Here is a 17,815-nt window from a genome sequence, read left to right as displayed (position 1 = left end):
AGTTTTGAAAAATAAAATAAAAGGTAGCACTTAATTAAAGCTGCAAATAATTTAAAAACGACCTGCAATAATATAATCAAGCTTTTTTTTTGCCAAGGTCAGGCTTGTAAAAGCAGTTCTTAAATCATCAAGGGGACAAACGTGGCTAAATAAAGGTTAAACCAATAAAACAGACCCCACATTCTCCATTAAACTTCGTCTTTCCTTCCAGAGGCAGTGACAGCGGAACTGTTGCTATAGATGAGGTAAGACGCCGTTTGCCACAACAGGGCCCTCTTCTCTCGCAGCGCCACCAAGAGAGCAACCGAGCAGGGCTGGAGGTGCCAATGAATTAGTTCACTGTTTTCACTCATTATACCGAAATGACTGCCTCACTTTTTCTCTGTCTTTATTTACACTCTTTTCTTCATCTCCGACTTCTCTGGCACCACACACACACAGCCAACAAAGACCCCGCTCATAATGAGGGCATAGCGGTGTCTGAGTGTGTGTTGTTCTTTGTGTTGTTAGTGTGTGTGTGTGTGTGTGTGTGTGTGTGTGTGTAGAGGGAGAAGGATAGTGTGTGTGTGTGTGTGTGTGTGTGTGTAGAGAGGGAGGAGGATTATGGCAGTTCCAAAGCTGTGAATAGGGGCCAGGCTGGGCCGTGGCCCTGGCTGAATTAATTACTCTAATTAGCTTCTTAATTGCATATATTAAACCAGTGGTTAGCAGGGCTGGATCCGTGGTTAGGGCCTGGATCTAAAGCTGGAGCCGGGGGTGGGTAGAGGCGGACAAAAGGGTATTACACACAAACGCACACATATATATACACACACACACACACACACACACACACACACAGAAGTGGAAAAGTAGCTCCACCCCCACCCCCCACCCCCCCACCCACCCACTTGAGATAGTCTGAAGTGGCGAAACGAGACCAAGCACTCCCCTCCATGATGAGGGTATTCAATTATCCAAGCCCCCACCTCCCCCCCCACCCTCCCTCCTCCCCATCAATATATAATCAGCACATACTGCAGCAGCAGATGTGTGGTACTAATATGGACGATAAGCCCCCCCAGAGGGAACAGAGAGGATTAATATTCGAACTACAGGGACTACTTGAAGTCGTCTTCATCTGAAACTCTCCACTGTATCACTTACTCAGCGCTCCGCTCCCTGTGACATTCAAGACGCCCGACCCTGCTGCTGATTTGTGACCATCGAGCCTCTCCCTGTCTGGCCCTGCAGCACATCACGCAGGACTTACACGGGCCGTGACAACATTGGGACCATTAGTTCCACCGCCCCGTTCCACTTCCCAGCTCTTTTTGGCTCGCACGTTTTGTGCATTCTAAACAATTATCAAACCCTTGGCTCTCCAGAGTGGACAACGTGCATCAAATTAAGCGTTCTTGGCTTAGGTTGACCCTCGAGTACAAAACAAGCCAGGCCAAGAGCGGGAGAGCGAGAGAGAGAAAGAGCTCCTCCAGCCAATAAAGGTGGAGGGTGCGAGTGAGTGGAGGGGTGTGGGCTCTGGCGGCGGGAGGCGAGGATAAAAAAATTGCAGAAAATGCCTTGTTGTATTTGTGAAATGCACCCAAAGTATCTCGCAACAATGACGATTAGTCGAGAACAAGTAAACAGCCAGTCCGCTAATGAATCTCTCTTCAATAAACAAGTGGAGTACACGTGCATGCACGCACACAACACGCACACGCACAAGCGCAGAGTGATAATGATGTTCTTTGTGGAGTTTTTTTTTTTTTTGAGTAATTAGGGCTGCTTAAATGGTGGTTTAAAAGGATTTGCAGCTGATTGTTTGTCCTTGTGACTTTGAGCCGTGGGCCCTCTTGCTCCGCTGACTGTCAACACTGTCTTCTTCAACTGTCTCCTCAGAGCACACAAAAATTCTCATTCCATCATCCCGCTCACAGCCTCTGCCCCCCTCAATTCCTCCATTTCTTCTTCTGCATGCTCAAATTATTCCAGTTTGTCTGATTCCCCTATAATTTACTCTTCTCTCTCGCTCTCTCACTCACTTTTCCTCTTCCCGCTCCTCCTCTTCCTCTCAATCTTCTTCTACTGAACAGCTGCTGAGTCCAATCATGATCCAAGAACACCGTAATCTGCCTCACACATGCCAAAGATCATGTCTGTTACTTATAGAAAAACTATTCCCAAAAGCAACACCAACATTTGTGATTTTTGTTCTCCAAACAGAATAATTTAATATTTTAGAAAACAGGCCAATAAGTTTTCTTTCTGAGAAGTGGATCAGAAGATTGATGACAAATTCATGTCTATGCACTATATTACAGAGCTGCAGTCAGGACATGGTCATGGAAACTGCAAGCCTTGCTTTGTCAAAATCCTAAACATACAACTGTTAAAACTTTTAACTTCTACTATTGTATTCAAGGCCAAAATATCTAGCTACCAGGGGGGCTTGGGGATATTTCCCGAAGTTCCAGTGTTTCCACAGTGGTAAGTGCATGTACAATAGTTAATAATGTACATTTTTATCTCTATAATGTAATCAGGTCGATAATATAATCATGCTATTTTCAGCAGATGCTCTGTATAATTTATTTAAAGTGTTACTGTCCGATTTCAGTCACGTTCCCGCAGATGTTTCACATTACAGGCCTTGTCAAGAAATTAAGGGTTTGTCTGATGCAATGTTAGAGGGCTTTTGTAATTTGAAAAACAGAGGAAGTGTTGATTTTGTCAAGAAAACGTTGTTTGACTCCCACTTAAATAACAATTGCTGTTTTCCATTTGTGTTTATGTACAAGTTACATGAACAAGATACATCATGTAAAACAGACAATTTAAGAGCTGTTGGTAGAAATGTTTTTTTTCTGTTGCAACAGACTAGCCGTTTGCATATGTGTCCAATATTTCTGCTGCGCTAAGATAAACACAGAAGGTGGCTCTGTTTAGCTTTAGCTGCGCTTCTGATGTCACTGTAGTTAAGATAGTAAATATTTCTTGAAAAATATAATCTGGAAATGTTTAGGGTTTTTTTTCAGGGGCAGGCTAGCAGCTTCCCCCTGATTCCAGTCTTTATGCAAAGCTAGGCTTTGTATCCCTTTACCACAGACAGAGAGTAAGTAAATGGTGAACCATTTCATTAAATTAAAAGAGAGGACAGATGGGTTACGGAGAAAAGTTTCAACACATCTGCATGTCTGTGTGGGGCAACACATCTGTCTGTGTGAACACGTTCATTATGTTGATCAGGGTTCATGTTTGCATGAACCTGGGCACTAAATCAAGGCTATATTAGCCTGGTAATACGTTCCACTCATGGCAGAGGTCAGCTCAGAGGTACGCTTGTTTTTAACCCCCCCCCCCCCTCCATGCCTGATTGCCGGGAAACACATCCTTCTGCGAGATGTTCCTCAGCAGACGGCAGCAGCACAATAGTGCCTTTGTTTGTCGAGCTGCGACGGCCAACGTGAAAAGTTCGTGTGTCTGTGCGTGTGAGTTTGCGTATGTGTGAGACATACAGACAATGCAGGGAGGTTAAATGAATCGTACAACGTTAACCAGGCCCAATCCAATTAGGGAGGGATTTTTCTAGTCTGACCTTTAACGGGAGCGACATATTCACACTCGCTCACGCAATCAACCCCCACCACCACAACTACACGCACACACCATCAGCCTGCAACACGTACATAAACAGGACACTCTCACAATCACACACAAATACCCACAAATGCACCCACCGCCCACACACACACACACACACACATAAGCTCTGAAACAACAGCACACACATACCAAAACACACACAGACACACACACACACACAATCTCGCGGACAGTAACGCAGCTCTGATTGCTGACCTAAATCGGCCAGGCGATCTGTCACTTTCTCTTACTCACACTCAGTGCGCATCTTTTTTTTCATTTTTTTTTTCATCTTTTTCCTCCCCTTTCTCTTCTCTCTTGCTCTTCTTTTTTTTTTTCATGTCCAAATATCCCTGGCTCTCTCCCAGTGTCACTTCACATCAGCTCATTTCCATCCCTCTCCTCTATTATCTTCACCAGAAATGCCTTTGCCTTATTTGTAGCACCACTGTACGTGTCAGCGTATGGTGCATGTTTACAGTGGTTTTTTGGCAGTGATCTGCAGAACTGTATTTAAGTATGTGTACATATTTCCATGCATATAATGAACACCTCGAGGGAATATCGGGCATCATTTAAAACCTTTCGGCTGACGACTTTAAAGAGAGTCATCTCTTCGACTCGCCACTCTCTCTTATCTATCAAGAGATGCTGATGAAGTTTATCTCTAGAGGGGAAATTAGTTGGATCCATTGCACCAAACCCCTGCTGGCCTATTCTATTCCATTTTCCACTTTTGCACTTTATTCAAGGCTATTTTCACACATGAGAGTTTAACTGAGGCTGTTCGCCCCAAGAATTCGATGTGTTTGGTGGAGTGTGAAAAATGTTTTGTGGGCTAGAAAAGCAGTCTCAGGTCCTCCTCAAAATAGTTATCAGGGGCTGGCTTGGGGCGGACTCTCGGCGTGTCCCCCGAGGGCCACAACAGATGTGAAAGCATAAATACACTTGATATTGAAAAATGTATTACACAGTTTTATTCAGAGTAGTTGTGGTAGAAAAGATCTTGTCTGCAGGTGTCTATTTTTTATTTAGAAATGAAAACATTTAAATAGGGTAACAATCCACTTTAAAACCACTTTCTTTACTCACTAAACCTTCATAAACATTCAGACTTTATGATGAATTTTACCCACTATAAAAGATCTACAGACTGAATCAAGACTAAGTTACTACATTGTTTTGGATTTCTGGTGCCTTCTCGATGGTATCAAAACACATTACACCCTTAACAAGCAGTGGTTCAAACACAGACCTGGATGCGGGGGTTGTTAACTTACGGATGATATGTGGTTGGAACTTAATTAAAATTTTGACAATGTTAAGTTGTTCCAGTTAAACAAATTCAGCTTCTTATAGAAAACTACAAATATATAATATAAAAGAGACCAGTATCTTGTGATCAATAAAGTAAAGAAACAGTGACTGTTTAATATTGAAATTTGAAGTGTAATTAAATGCGTGGTTGTTAGCACTGTCACCTCACAGCAAAAAAAAAAAAAAGGTTCTTGGTTTGAACCTGCTGGTCGGCTCGGTGTCTGTGCGCATGTTCTCCCTGTGTTTTGGCTTCCCTCAACATGTATGTTCGGTTCCAAACTGGCTGTAGGTGTGAGTGGTTGCGTGTCTTCTTTGTTGGCCCTACAATGAACTGCTGATCTCTCCAGGACTTACCCTTCCTTTTTTTCCCAGTAGCAGCTGACATGTATAATGACTAGATGCACATAAAACGAGATGTATGATTATTTTCTCAACAGTTATTTAAATGTATCTCTTTATCTCCTGTACGATAGAAGTAAAGATGGGATGTATACTGCATAGTCATTTTCCATTTCAGTGATATTTCGGTTTAGAAACGATCCACTGCCCTCGCCCGAAGTACCTTGCTGTGGTCACCGTGCTTCTCCCTCCTTCATCCCCCCCCCCCCCTTTCTCTTTCCTGCAGCTCTCTCTCTCTTCCCTCCTCTGTGTCTGTGGTTGCTTTAAAGCCTGGCAGGAGGCTCAAATCAGAGGGCTTAAACTTGATCAAATATTCAGCAGATATAGATTTCTCAGGAGTCCCTGGATTCCCCACCTCTTCTACCCAGCTGCTTTCCATCTTTCTTTGAATCTTTCACTTTTTGCTCTTCCCACTGCAGTCACAAAACCAAGTTGTGTGTTGTGCGCACGCGCGCAGCGCGCGCACACACACACACACACACACACACACACACACACACACACACACACACACACACACTCACACTCACAGCCCCGTGTGTATGCACATGGGGAATCGTAATGGTAACGTAGAGTGGCGAGGTGCAGCTCATTTAGGCTGCAGTGCAGTGTTTCTCTCCGCTTCCACTCCTCCATTGTCTTCTCTCCTCTCTGTTTCACTCTCCGTTTCGCTATCGTTCACCATCTTTTTCTATCTTCATCCCTCTCATCCCCTCTGTCTTCCTCCCTCCCTCCCTCCCTCCCCCCCGTCTGGATTCTGTGTCATTTATTTCAGCTTAACCCTGATAAATAAACCAGTGAGTACCTCTGCATTATTGAACACTTCGACATCGCTGTCTGCAAGTGCTACGCCTGCTCCGTGATGTCCAGCAATTAGACCACACACACACACACACACACACACACACACTAATACACGTAGCCACACCCTGTCCCAAGTTGCACACAGAAAGACCAAGCAAAACTTTCCAATGGCCTCTGTAATGGCGGCACACATATTCAAGGACGTGCAGATGAATAGACACACAATAAGACAGAGGAGGAAATAAAGACAGATGGATTGACAAGAAAGATAAACAGAGAGATGGAGAACAGCAATACAACATGAGAAAAGTCAGAGAGAAAATACGATTTGCAGGCACACACCAACAACCTTCCCACAAAAACCTTCCCCAAAGACACACACATGCAAACATGCATGCACAAACACATTTTTCTGGGTTTGCAGGCTCCAGTCAGCTCTTCTATTATTCATATTAGCGGGGTGGAGTTGTTTATCTCTGCCATTGTGCGACTGCGTAAAGCCCCCGGGGGCCCTGCTCCGTAAACACACTGCTGGGACTCATTCGCACGCACACGCACAAAACTACCTTCATGTCTATCCTACATATCCATACATGCACCTGCTAGCTGCATAGCCAAAACACAAAAGGTGCACACGGTTTTATACTTGTACCTGGCCCAAATGTGCGCACACACTCATACGCACACTACCATCTGTCTCAGTATGCAACAACAACAACACCGCAGTCCCACAGCGACTGACCCATCTACCGCCGCAGATCGAACCAAACTTTGTGTGCAAGTGTCACATATGTCTTTTCGGGTCGGTGTGAGCTATTTGGAGACGAGTTGAATGTGTGTGTTTACAACCGCAGGCATGCTTGTATGCCAGAGTGTGTGTGAGTGCATACATTTGAGAAAGCCCATGTGTATGGTGATGTGAGCATGCATATGTTAGTGTGAGCACCGAAGAAGATTACTGGTGTGTGTGTGTGTGTGTGTGTGTGTGTGTGTGTGTGTGTGTGTGTGTGTGTGTGTGTGGGAGAAAGAGCACTCATATATGAGGTCATGTGTATGTTGACTGTGAGCCCGCAATCATTCACTGCAAGTTAGTGTGTGTTCAAACATGCATGTGTGTGTGTGTGCATGCTGCTCCCCTGACAGCAGCGGCGGCGGTGATTGAAAGTGGCCGCGTTGTTTCAGTGTCACCCTGCAGATTAGATGCAGCGGCTGTGTATCAACTGACACTCGCATCCCATTCACATCAGCCGCACGCTTAACGTCAAACTGTCGTCTGTCTGTTGTCATTTCCTATCTTTCCTACGGCTTTGATCCTCTCATCCCTGCATGAGCAGAATATTCAGACTTCTTCTTACTCTTCCTGCACATCCTCCTTCTTTACATTCCTTTTTGTGAGTCAGCCTGCCCACGCCTTCCCTGTCTCTACTTTCATCAATCAATCTCAAAGAAAAACGACACTGGCTTGACTGCTGGCCATGCCTAATACTTGTAATGTTGTTTTAGTTAACAGTTTTCTAACAAGATAGGTAGTGTTTGTCACTTTGGACTGTAAACTAAACATTATGAATGTTGGAGAATTACAGGAAAGTGAGTGTAAATGTCATCTGTAACACTTGTATAACTTTTTGACTTAAAGTAGGCCCATTTCTGATCATTTTTGTGCCTCGTCATAATGCTTTTTATATACAAATACTCCAGGAATAACACAGGCTGCACTTTGTCACCGAGAATTGATCTCTGAAAAGCTGCATGTTTGCAGATATGTTCACGGAAATTACAAAAAATAATCCACAATACATGTTGTTATCAGTTTTTTTTAGGACTATTTCGTCAGATAAAAACATTCGCAGAGAGGTCTGTGGAATATCCGAAGTTGAAAGGTTACCGGTCCAGGAGATGTTGTTGATTTTATTTGATAAATATCAGAGAAAATCTGGGTGAATAAAAGTAAGCTGGGTTTCACGAGGAGCATGTCAGAAAATATGTTTCTTTTTAATTTGGGTGAAGTGACCCTTTAAAATCAACTGATCCTCTCTTGTTCTACTCATGTCTACACCGTCTGTTAAGTTGCAAACTCAATAAACTGCATTGGGATGGTTTTCCACTGAAGTTCTCATTAAGAAGACGTGTCATCAAGACTGCACTCTAACTATGCAAGTGTTTGTGTGCGTGTGCGTGTGCGTGTGCGTGTGCGTGTGTGTGTGTGCGTGTCGGTGCATGCATGTGAAAAGTGTGTCACACTCTGATTTCAAAGGATTTATTAAAAGCAGTGAAAGGCTTGATCTGCAGTTTGGGTTGATGTACTCAACAAGTTATGTGTGTGTGTGTGTGTGTGTGTGTGTGTGTGTGTGTGTGTGTGTGTGCGTGTGTGTGTGCGTGTGTGCGTGCGTGCGTGCGTGCGTGCGTGCGTGCGTGTCAGATTTGACTGGTGAAAGAGACGAGGAGAAGCTAAAAGGGTGGAGAAGCTGTGAGAGTGACTCGGACAAAACAGACGGAGGGAGAGAGAGTGTGACAGAGAAATGGGTTTACATAAACTCTGACCTCATGTTATGAATGAAAACATCAATCAATAAGTAGAACTAATCAATTTTGCCGCTCTTTCTCTCTTCTCCCCGGGATGCGGAAGTAAAGAATTACATTTAATGGGATTCAAGTAATCTGATTACAAAACAGTGGCATCTGTGATACATTAGAGTGGGCAAAAACAGACGGGAAGTTGAAGGTTGTTTTTTTTCAGATTACTAGTCAGATTTTCTCAAGACACAAACTTTATTTTCTCTGTTAAATAATCAATAACACTACTTGATGATGATATCAATGTGAAAATCAAATCACAGTTTTAGTGCGGTTTATGTGTCACCCAGTGGGCTTTAAGTAAGTAACAAGTAACCTGTAATAGGTTTAACTTTGAAATTAACCTCCACTGCCTCATTTCCTGCTGCTGTTCCCCACCACCATACATACACTTTCCATGTGTGCCCAGTCTGCAGTGTGCAAATTAAATCACACTGTGCTATAGGTTAATTAAGACATGATTTCCCTGAGGTGTCTGCATACATCGGTGCCTTTGCCCACATGCACAAACATACATTTACTGGAACTGATTTCAGGGACAACGCACGGTCCACGGCGGGTTCAGTATGCGCAGCATCCCCCCAGTAGGGCCAGTTTGCACACATATGCTGCAGCAGATACGGTATGTGGCTCCAAATTAGCAGAAAGATTAACAGTTATTAATTATATCACAGGCTCATTAAGTACACAGAAGCTCTGGCGAGAGACTCAATACAATTCTTCATTAAGGACACATGATCAAAGGCACGTTGCTCGCTACACACAAGCGATCCGGGGATGTTATCAGTAAATTATCAAGACCAAATGCTCTCTACGATCAGCCACTCCCGTGTCTCCTCACCTCTTCAAATGTGTGTGTATGTGTGCGAGTGAGTGCGCGTGTGTGACCTTGTGTTGCAGCCGTCATCGATCGGGCTGGAGCTGTCAATCGATCAGTCTGGGCTGTGTGTGGAGATAAAGGTGTTTCTATCTCTGGACACCTGGTCGTCAGGTGCGAGGGCAGAGGAGAGGTGAGCAAACGAGAGCTGCTGGTGAGAAACATGCAGCCCGACGCTGACATGTTTCTGGTCCCGCAAAATCTTTTTTCGCTTTAAGGTGACAGAATTTAAAAAAAAAAAACCTGACCCTCTGGCTTTGTGCAGGATAAGCAGCCGACTGGGTGTGTTCGAGACATAATCACTGTTTGTTCAGACTTAAGATGTGAGCTGAACCCTGGGCACTTTGAACATCTTGGGAAATGCTCGAGACGGAGAGAAAACAAAGTGAAAGCGTCCCTTAAAACAACAGATCTCTGTTTGTTATGACGGTGCATACCTGGTATGCTGCCGAGTACCTGTTGGCCTGACACTTACAGTCAAAATACATTTTTATATAATGGAAGAACGTCCCTAAAAACAGTCTCTAACTGATATATCAATACATAAATCTCTTGTTCAGTACTGTATTTCTATGTGTATTAAGCATACATTCGTATTGTATATATATATATATATATATATATATTTATGGACATCTAAGCAAACACTAATGTTAGGTTATGCTTATGGACAGCATAAAAAGCACCAACATATTTTGTAATATGCATGAAAGAGACACCAGTCTACTATAGCAAAATGTGAGATAGCTACGCCTGGCGTTGTCTATGCGTTAAACCTACATGTTTGCTTGTGGTGGACAGAAATAAAACCTACTGCATGCTTTGAGCCGTGATATACAGGAAAATAAAACTTTTTGCAAAAACACACGGTTGGGGTTACTAAATAAGCACATGGTTGGGATTTGTGCCAAAAAACATGGTTGGGGTTGGGAAACAAAAAATAACTCAAGAAATGACCAATGCCACCAAGCCACACCCCCTGCCTGCTAATAACGCCAAGAAATGCCCTTTGTACTTGGTCAACAACATCTCTATTGCGGAAACCTTGGTCACATGATCTCGCGTCACATGACAATTACCTGTGTGTGTGTAACTTTCACGCTTAAACAACCCAAAGCTTGGCAATGTCATGTTTTGCAGTAGTGGACCGGCGTGTCTATTTCACGCTTTGCCATGATACTGGGTTGGATGTTGACTGTACAAGATGTGCTGAAACCTTATTAAACAAGTGCACACCGGACTTTAAAAGATACATTATATAATGGTGTACCAATTTAAATTAGGACAGTATTTAAATATTGTCATCCAACACACATGTTTTATGTATCCTGTGAGTGTCAGCCGTACTTGATTGACATCTGTCAGTCATCCAATCAGGAATTAGCAGGCATTAGATTGCATTAATTTTCCTCCCCACTTATCAGGGCCTAAATGCCTGCATCATTAGATCCCTGGGTGCAAATATAATGGTGGCTTAGTGCACCGCTGCATGTTATCTCACCTCCTCATATCTAATCTGAGAGAAATACCTGCGTGCTGGTATTGATAGAGGGTGCAGGAGAATTACACCCAGTCCCTCACCTCTCTTCACAAACACCCCAGCCATGAGGACTGATAGTGAACACCGAGCGTACCTGAAACCGCCAAACAAATATAGAACACAAAGAGGCAAGAGGGACATCAGAGACTCCGAGAGGTTTTGTATATTCTCTTTGTCTCTTTCCTACTCTCCTTCCGTCTCTCCATCTCTGTCCCAGCTCCCTCCTCCTCCTCCTGGCTCTACTTGTTCTATCGTTTTTAGTTTTTAGTTTTTTTTTTTTTTTTCCAGCAGCAGACGAAAAGAAATGAAAAGAGCATTTGCACACCTGAGTGAATAGAGCTTGCAGGTGCGTGGGAGGAGAGCTATGGGAATCAAACAGGGGCTCTCTCTTTGTCTATCCTGCTCACACTCTCACTCCTGAGGTGTTTTTACACTGCTTGTGTTTGTATTGGAAACTGGTGGGCGTGTGTGTGCGTCCATGCACGTGAGTGTGTTCTGTGTGTGTTGTGTGTATTGCTGCAATTGCGGAAGGCGAGCGCTCTTGGTCTGTGTTTAGAGACAACCCGCAGGTTTCGGTTGTCGCGACCTTTTGCTTGCAGATTGTTCCGTCTGTTACGAACTCTTTGCCTTGATGACCTCACTGGGTCCTCGCACAGCGTAACTCCAAACAAACCTTTTGAATAAACCAAAACAAACTGCCCTGCACCATTTGCGGTCACTGCAAGGCTGGCAGTAACAATAAACAGGCCCGAGGCCGGCACAGCAGCCGAGCAGGACAAAGGCGGCAATGAGAACTTCTCTCAGAAACGACACCGAGACACAAAAGTAACTAGACTTCATAAACATGAAATCCCACACAAGTAGTAGATCCAGGGACACTGCAAGAAATGAAAAGACTGGAGAGAAACATTTTCTTTTGCTTACAACAGAGATGTCTCCTGAAGTGTGTTTAATTTCAGAGGTGAAACTAGAGGTCAAAATAATTGAAGTTAGTTTATTTAACTATCTGCAACTAGTGCAAGATTTTATTTGGTAAAAAAAAAATACCCTTAAATGTCATTTAAAAAAAAATGCATGCTCATCGGGTCATTTTTTGCAGTGCTTGTCTTGTACTGTATCCGCGTGTGGACTGGATAACACACACAATCCTCAAACCTAATTACTCTAAACACACCCACCCAATCAGCAGCATCATCCCCGAAATAAACAAACACACTCAGGCACAATCAGAAATCAGCCATGCAATCATAACAACCCCCCCACACCTCCCCCCAACCATCACCACCCACGCACTGCAATGAAGCTCAACGCCCATAAACATGCATTCTCTCACACACACACACACACACACACACACACACACACACACACACACACACACACACCAACGTGTTGTGTCTGGTTCCTGGACTCACCGATGATGAAGTAGTCGTGCATGCTCTTGAACTCGTGGCCCCACAGGTTGGGCGAAAACTCCTGGAACTTGATGGTGAAGCGACGTTCGCGGGAGGGCTCGTCACAGGTGAGCACGATGTTCGGGGGTCCCATCACCTCGCAGCGGTCCGCCTGCTCCCGCGACGACACGAGGTAGAGCTTGTAGAACTCGTACTCTGGCGTGGACCTGGCGGTGTCCAGCGGAGGGCAGATGAGGTCCAGCCGGTCCCCGATCTGCGGGTACAGAACATAGCCCTTGTCGTCCCTGAACCTGAAGAAGAAGAAGAAGAAGAAGAAGAAGAAAATGGAGAGAAAGAAGGGAGTCAGGGGAGAGAGAAAGGTGTGGAATCATTAATTAAAGTCTTTATAAACCAGTTCAGAGCCACCTGTCCATGCTGCTGAATGAGCAACAGATGGGTCCTTTCGCGCTCTTATTCCTCCTACTTTTCTCTTGGTTTTTTTTCTCCTTCACAGGGAACAGGTGCCTTTATAGAGAAACTGTTGTGCAGTCAAGTACACATGAACTTTTACCACACAAGCTCACGCAATACCCTGTTGACCCCAGGTGGTGGAGAAAAACTTAGGAAAATACAAGCACCAGTTGACGATAAATAACCACCGAGAAAACCTAAAAGGATTACTAGTGAAGCATTAATTTGTGCTCTTGTAAACTACCAAAAGAAATGACATTGAGTTCAGAGATATTTCAGAGTAGAAAAAAACACGGTGAATCAAAATCAAGTGCTTTTGAGACTACACATACAATAAAGTAGTCAAATGTATGCAGAAGGTAAATTGGGGACTGATCCTGGTCATACGCAAAGTTGATCTTTTTTTTTTTTTTTTTTAAACCTTTATTCAATAGAAAATGTATTTTTTGAATGACGGGGCAACAAGTGGATGGTGATGTGTCGTTTTAAGGTGTTTCTCCCAACAACACATAACAAAATATAACAATCCAAAGTCTAATCATTATGGATTTAGTGTATGGTTCTATTTTAACATATATTTCATATAGAGGGTGTAAAAAAAAACATCCCTCACCCTCCTGTGTCCCCTGTAAAAAGGATTTAATTATCACATAGAATTCACAACACAATTTACTGCAAACAAAAGTAAACAAAAATACTTTCACTTGCACACATGAATGTAAGCATGAGAAATTAAGCTGAAATAACTTACATCATAACATAACATAAAAGCTTCATTCAACATTAAACATCAAAACTAGAGAAACATTTAGTTTTGTATTTAAACTTTTTTCTTTGCAATGCATATTTTCTTCTTGAGCTCATTTTTATTTAAATTTTTTTCTTCCAGCTCTGGAAGGGAGAACTGAGGCATGGCCGTGGAGGAGGAAACAGACATCTATCACGGCAGATCAGCGCAACAATGCTGCCAATACCGCATCTCAGGTATGTACAGTTAATTAGTTTGCTAATTCGCTGCCTTGAAGTCAGTCTATCATCCACTTTGGTATGAAGGATGTGCTGTTTGTTTGTTTGTAGCTTAACAGACGATTTGACACCTGTCATCTATGAAGACTCTGCAACCCGAGGTGATTTTAATCCAACAGGATGAAAAGAATCCACAAAAGTGAGCTTGAGTGTGGTTTATTATCATTATTATAATATTATTTTGGCTTTCGGTGAGCAGCTTTGATGTTACATGGACTTAATGTTGTTAAATGGTTTTCCTGAGGTAAACACTGAGCTGGATTTGAGGAAATATTGCACGTGAAAATTGAAATTAATTCTGCCTCCATGAAAAGTGGTGCTGCGGTATGAGGGCTGGTGGGCTCACTGTGGCTGCACAGCTTCCAGAGGCCTTTCCAGAGCAGTGAACATGAAACACAGCAGTCAGAGGGGCATAAACTCAACAAATGACTCACACTCTGTTATCCCCCTCACAGCACAGGACCATCTCTCGCTGATAAGGCCAAATATTGCAAGTTATCAACTCAGCTCCCGAGGCCTCTGATGACTTTAACGCGCCATGCTTGCATGCGTGGCTAGCATTAGGAAAACAGAAGGTGCATGCTCACCCGTTGTTGCTTTATCTCAGGTTAAAATAAACGTCATTCCTGACAGGAAGTGGGAAAGTGTTTATAGCAGTAAAAGTTCAAATGCAAAAGGAGATTTGCTGGATTTCTTTTTTCTTCTGTTCGCGTTCTCACAGAATCTTAAGTGACACTTTGATGTAGAAGTGGGAGGAAGCAAATGCCTGTAATGGTAAGGAGCCCATTTTCTGTTACCTCTGACTCAGATGCTGTTTCTGTTTCCAACAAATCCACATGAACACTTGGGAGTCACAGCACTAAAACCTGCTTAATTATTCTCTCTGTTCTGCTGTCAGACAACCATTTGAGTATTAAATAAACAACACAGGATCACAAAGCACACAAAGACAATGAACAATGTTACATAACTGCACTGTCAGAAAAGACAAAATAAATCCTAGTTGTGTAACATAAACTATAAGTGACAGCTTCATCTGTTATATTAAAAATTATTGATCACCTTTTACTAACACAGCACAAATCAAGGCTTTTTCTTTCCTCGTTTTCTTTAGAAGCCACCAAGAAAAGTCATGCCAACAACTGATTAATAGTGGGCAGGACTGCAAACAAGTCAATTGGATTTTGGGTAATATAATTATTTAGAAAAGCATGACCTTTATTTTCACATATTTCTCATTAGTCTCAGTTGTTCAGATTACACAGGGGTTTTCAAGCAATTTAATACTTTTGTTTCATAAAGTTGTGGTCTTGCTAAAAAACTGATTTTTAATAACTGAAGCTACAAGTGAAGCATCAGAGACAAAGATACTCAAAATGTTGAGATGTTTTTTAGACACAAGAGACGCAAGGCTTTCTCGCTATATTTTCAAGTGTCTTGAGAGCAAATAGGCATAATTGCTAGTATTAGAATATGTGGTCTCCACATTAGTTAGATACTTTGGGATCCGTTTTCTTCCTGGCCGTGTGTGTCTGTCCTGCAATGGCTACCCAGGGGAACTTGAATACTGGCCTGAATGGAATTCAACAAGACCACAAGCTGACCTAAAGGCCTACTGAGGCTGGACTTTAGAACTACGGTGGCGCTTCGTGCTAAATGTGAACGTCAGTGTGCTCATATGCTCACCAAAACCATGCTAATGTTTAGCATTTCCATCAACCTATGTTAAGATTTTAGCATGCGAACATTAACTACTGTATTTCAATAGTTTTGGGAAAAAAAATATTGGCCAAAAAAAACCCCACATTATATAATTCATTAGGCCCCACTTTTAAACAGACAAACAGGTTTACATGCAATGTTTTGGTGGCTGATATTTGGTAGTTTGAGCTTTAGCACTGCTGTCTTAAAGCAACACTATGTAACAAGGGCAAAGGTAGTAGTTGCCCCGGGCGAATTATTAGAGCCACGGTAGAAAGAGACAGCGGGACTTTATCTGTCCGTTGTTCCCCCGGCATCTTTCTTACCACATTCGCCTTCTCCTCCATGGAGGCTACCTGGCTACATCCACATTACAGCGCTGTGAGTGAACAGCTTTTACGCTGGCTGTAAATTGAGATGTAAGCTTTATCTGTTGTGTTTTGGCTGCCGGCGTACACTGGAGGCAAACCTAAGAATGCAGACGGTGGAGCAGCTTTAGCTGAGGCAGGCCCAGAGGCCTGCTGGGAAGCCACTGTTCCACTTCTCATTATCCAGGTCACTCGGGGTTATCAGGCAATACTTAGAGTGGAGAGGTAGGCACTCCGCTTCACTCAACACGTACCCGCACGCACGCTCACACACACACACACATTTCACCTTCCTGTCTTCAGACTGGCGAGCACATGCACTCACACCATTTATAGAGGATGAACTGTAAACATGGTGGTGGTTCCTGAGGCCTCTGCAGCAAAGCCTAAACACAAAAATCTATTCCAACACACACACACACTTACAGGCCCAAACAAATTCCCTTCTACTAAACACAAAAGGTTTGCCCAAGCACATCCACCCACATCCGAGCACACAGGCGTAGTTTTCCCTAAACATGAACACTGAAACCCACTGACACACACACTTTTATAAAAAAACAAGCACCTTTTGCTTCCTGCATGACGCATTCTGTGAGTGGTATCTGATGGTACCCTGAGTCAGAGCTGAGCTGCAATGCAGAATGGCAGAGCCAGCGCTCACACACACACACACACACACACACACACACACACACACACACACACACACACACACACACACACACACACAGAGGGGATGGTATGAGAGGTAAAATGCCACTGGGCAGGTGCGGTGCTAGAAAAAGAAGGACAGAAAGAAAGAGGGAGAAATCAGTGAAGGGAGGGAGGGAGGGGTGTGGAAAAAAATATTGAGCACTTTAGGAAAGGTATGTAGCAACAACAAAGAAATGTGGTGAACAAGCAGAAAGGAAACACAGAGACAAAAGGAAAACACCCTACAGAGACAGAGAAAGATCTTAAAATATAACATGGAGGATGAGGCAAAGACAAAAAATACAGAAAGACAGAAAGAAAGGAGGAAAGAAAGGGAGGAAAGATAGAGAGTGACAGTGAATTCCAGCACATTCCTGTGACAGAACTCAATTTTCTGATAGGCTCCATGTTGAGAGTGTCACATTTACAGAGTTAACCCAGGTTAACCCAATGTGTGATAGCGTCTGTGTGCACCATAAACAGGACTGGGTGGGAGACCTTGTCCCAATCTAATCAAGAAAAATAGATTGTATTTATCTCCGAAATTCACACCGTTTCCTCTCCTCTGTGTGTGCAGCCTTCGACCAACCTGGATCGTATTCAAAACATCCATACAGTCGTTTATTTTATTTTTTCTCTGCAACCGGATGTGTTAAATCCACCTCAAAGTCCAGTCGGAGAGGGCAGGTGAGTTTGCGAGACCCTGTGAATCTCAGAGACGATGCCGTAAAACGCGCTTCGAGTGCAGGCGGAGCGGAGAAGGAAAAGTGAAGTGAGGTGAACTTATAAAACAATTTTATAGAGTTTATCTGGGACCACATCTAAATAAATCATTCCATTCAGATGCAGCCCCGAGCAGTGGTACGTTTTCCCTTCACTCTTTTTTTTTTTTGGCCACATTTCGCTCTGACAGAGACTCTCTCTCCCTCTCTGAGTGTCTGTTTAATCCTCTCTGCCTCTCTCATCCCTCTCTCTCTCAGTCTCTCCTTCCCTTTTTCTCAGCCGTTAACAATAGAGCCATTCA

At 43.4% G+C, this 17,815-nt stretch overlaps 1 protein-coding gene across 1 annotated transcript in view; it reads right to left on the bottom strand.

The window, feature by feature from the left end:
• Positions 1-17,815, bottom strand: part of efnb3b (ephrin-B3b) — an 80,014-nt gene that overhangs the window by 27,961 nt on the left and 34,238 nt on the right. The window contains exon 2 of the mRNA XM_069159215.1: positions 12,551-12,840. Coding sequence (XP_069015316.1) covers positions 12,551-12,840 — 290 coding nt within the window. The remainder of the gene's footprint in view (positions 1-12,550; positions 12,841-17,815) is intronic.

This window comes from Embiotoca jacksoni, unplaced genomic scaffold, assembly GCF_022577435.1.
Source record: "Embiotoca jacksoni isolate LCO1_2020_lvr unplaced genomic scaffold, fEmbJac1.0.p SCAF_24, whole genome shotgun sequence".
NCBI lineage: Eukaryota > Metazoa > Chordata > Actinopteri > Embiotocidae > Embiotoca > Embiotoca jacksoni.
The sequence above is the reverse complement of the archived record's forward strand: the minus strand, read 5'-3'. Positions and strand labels throughout refer to the sequence as shown.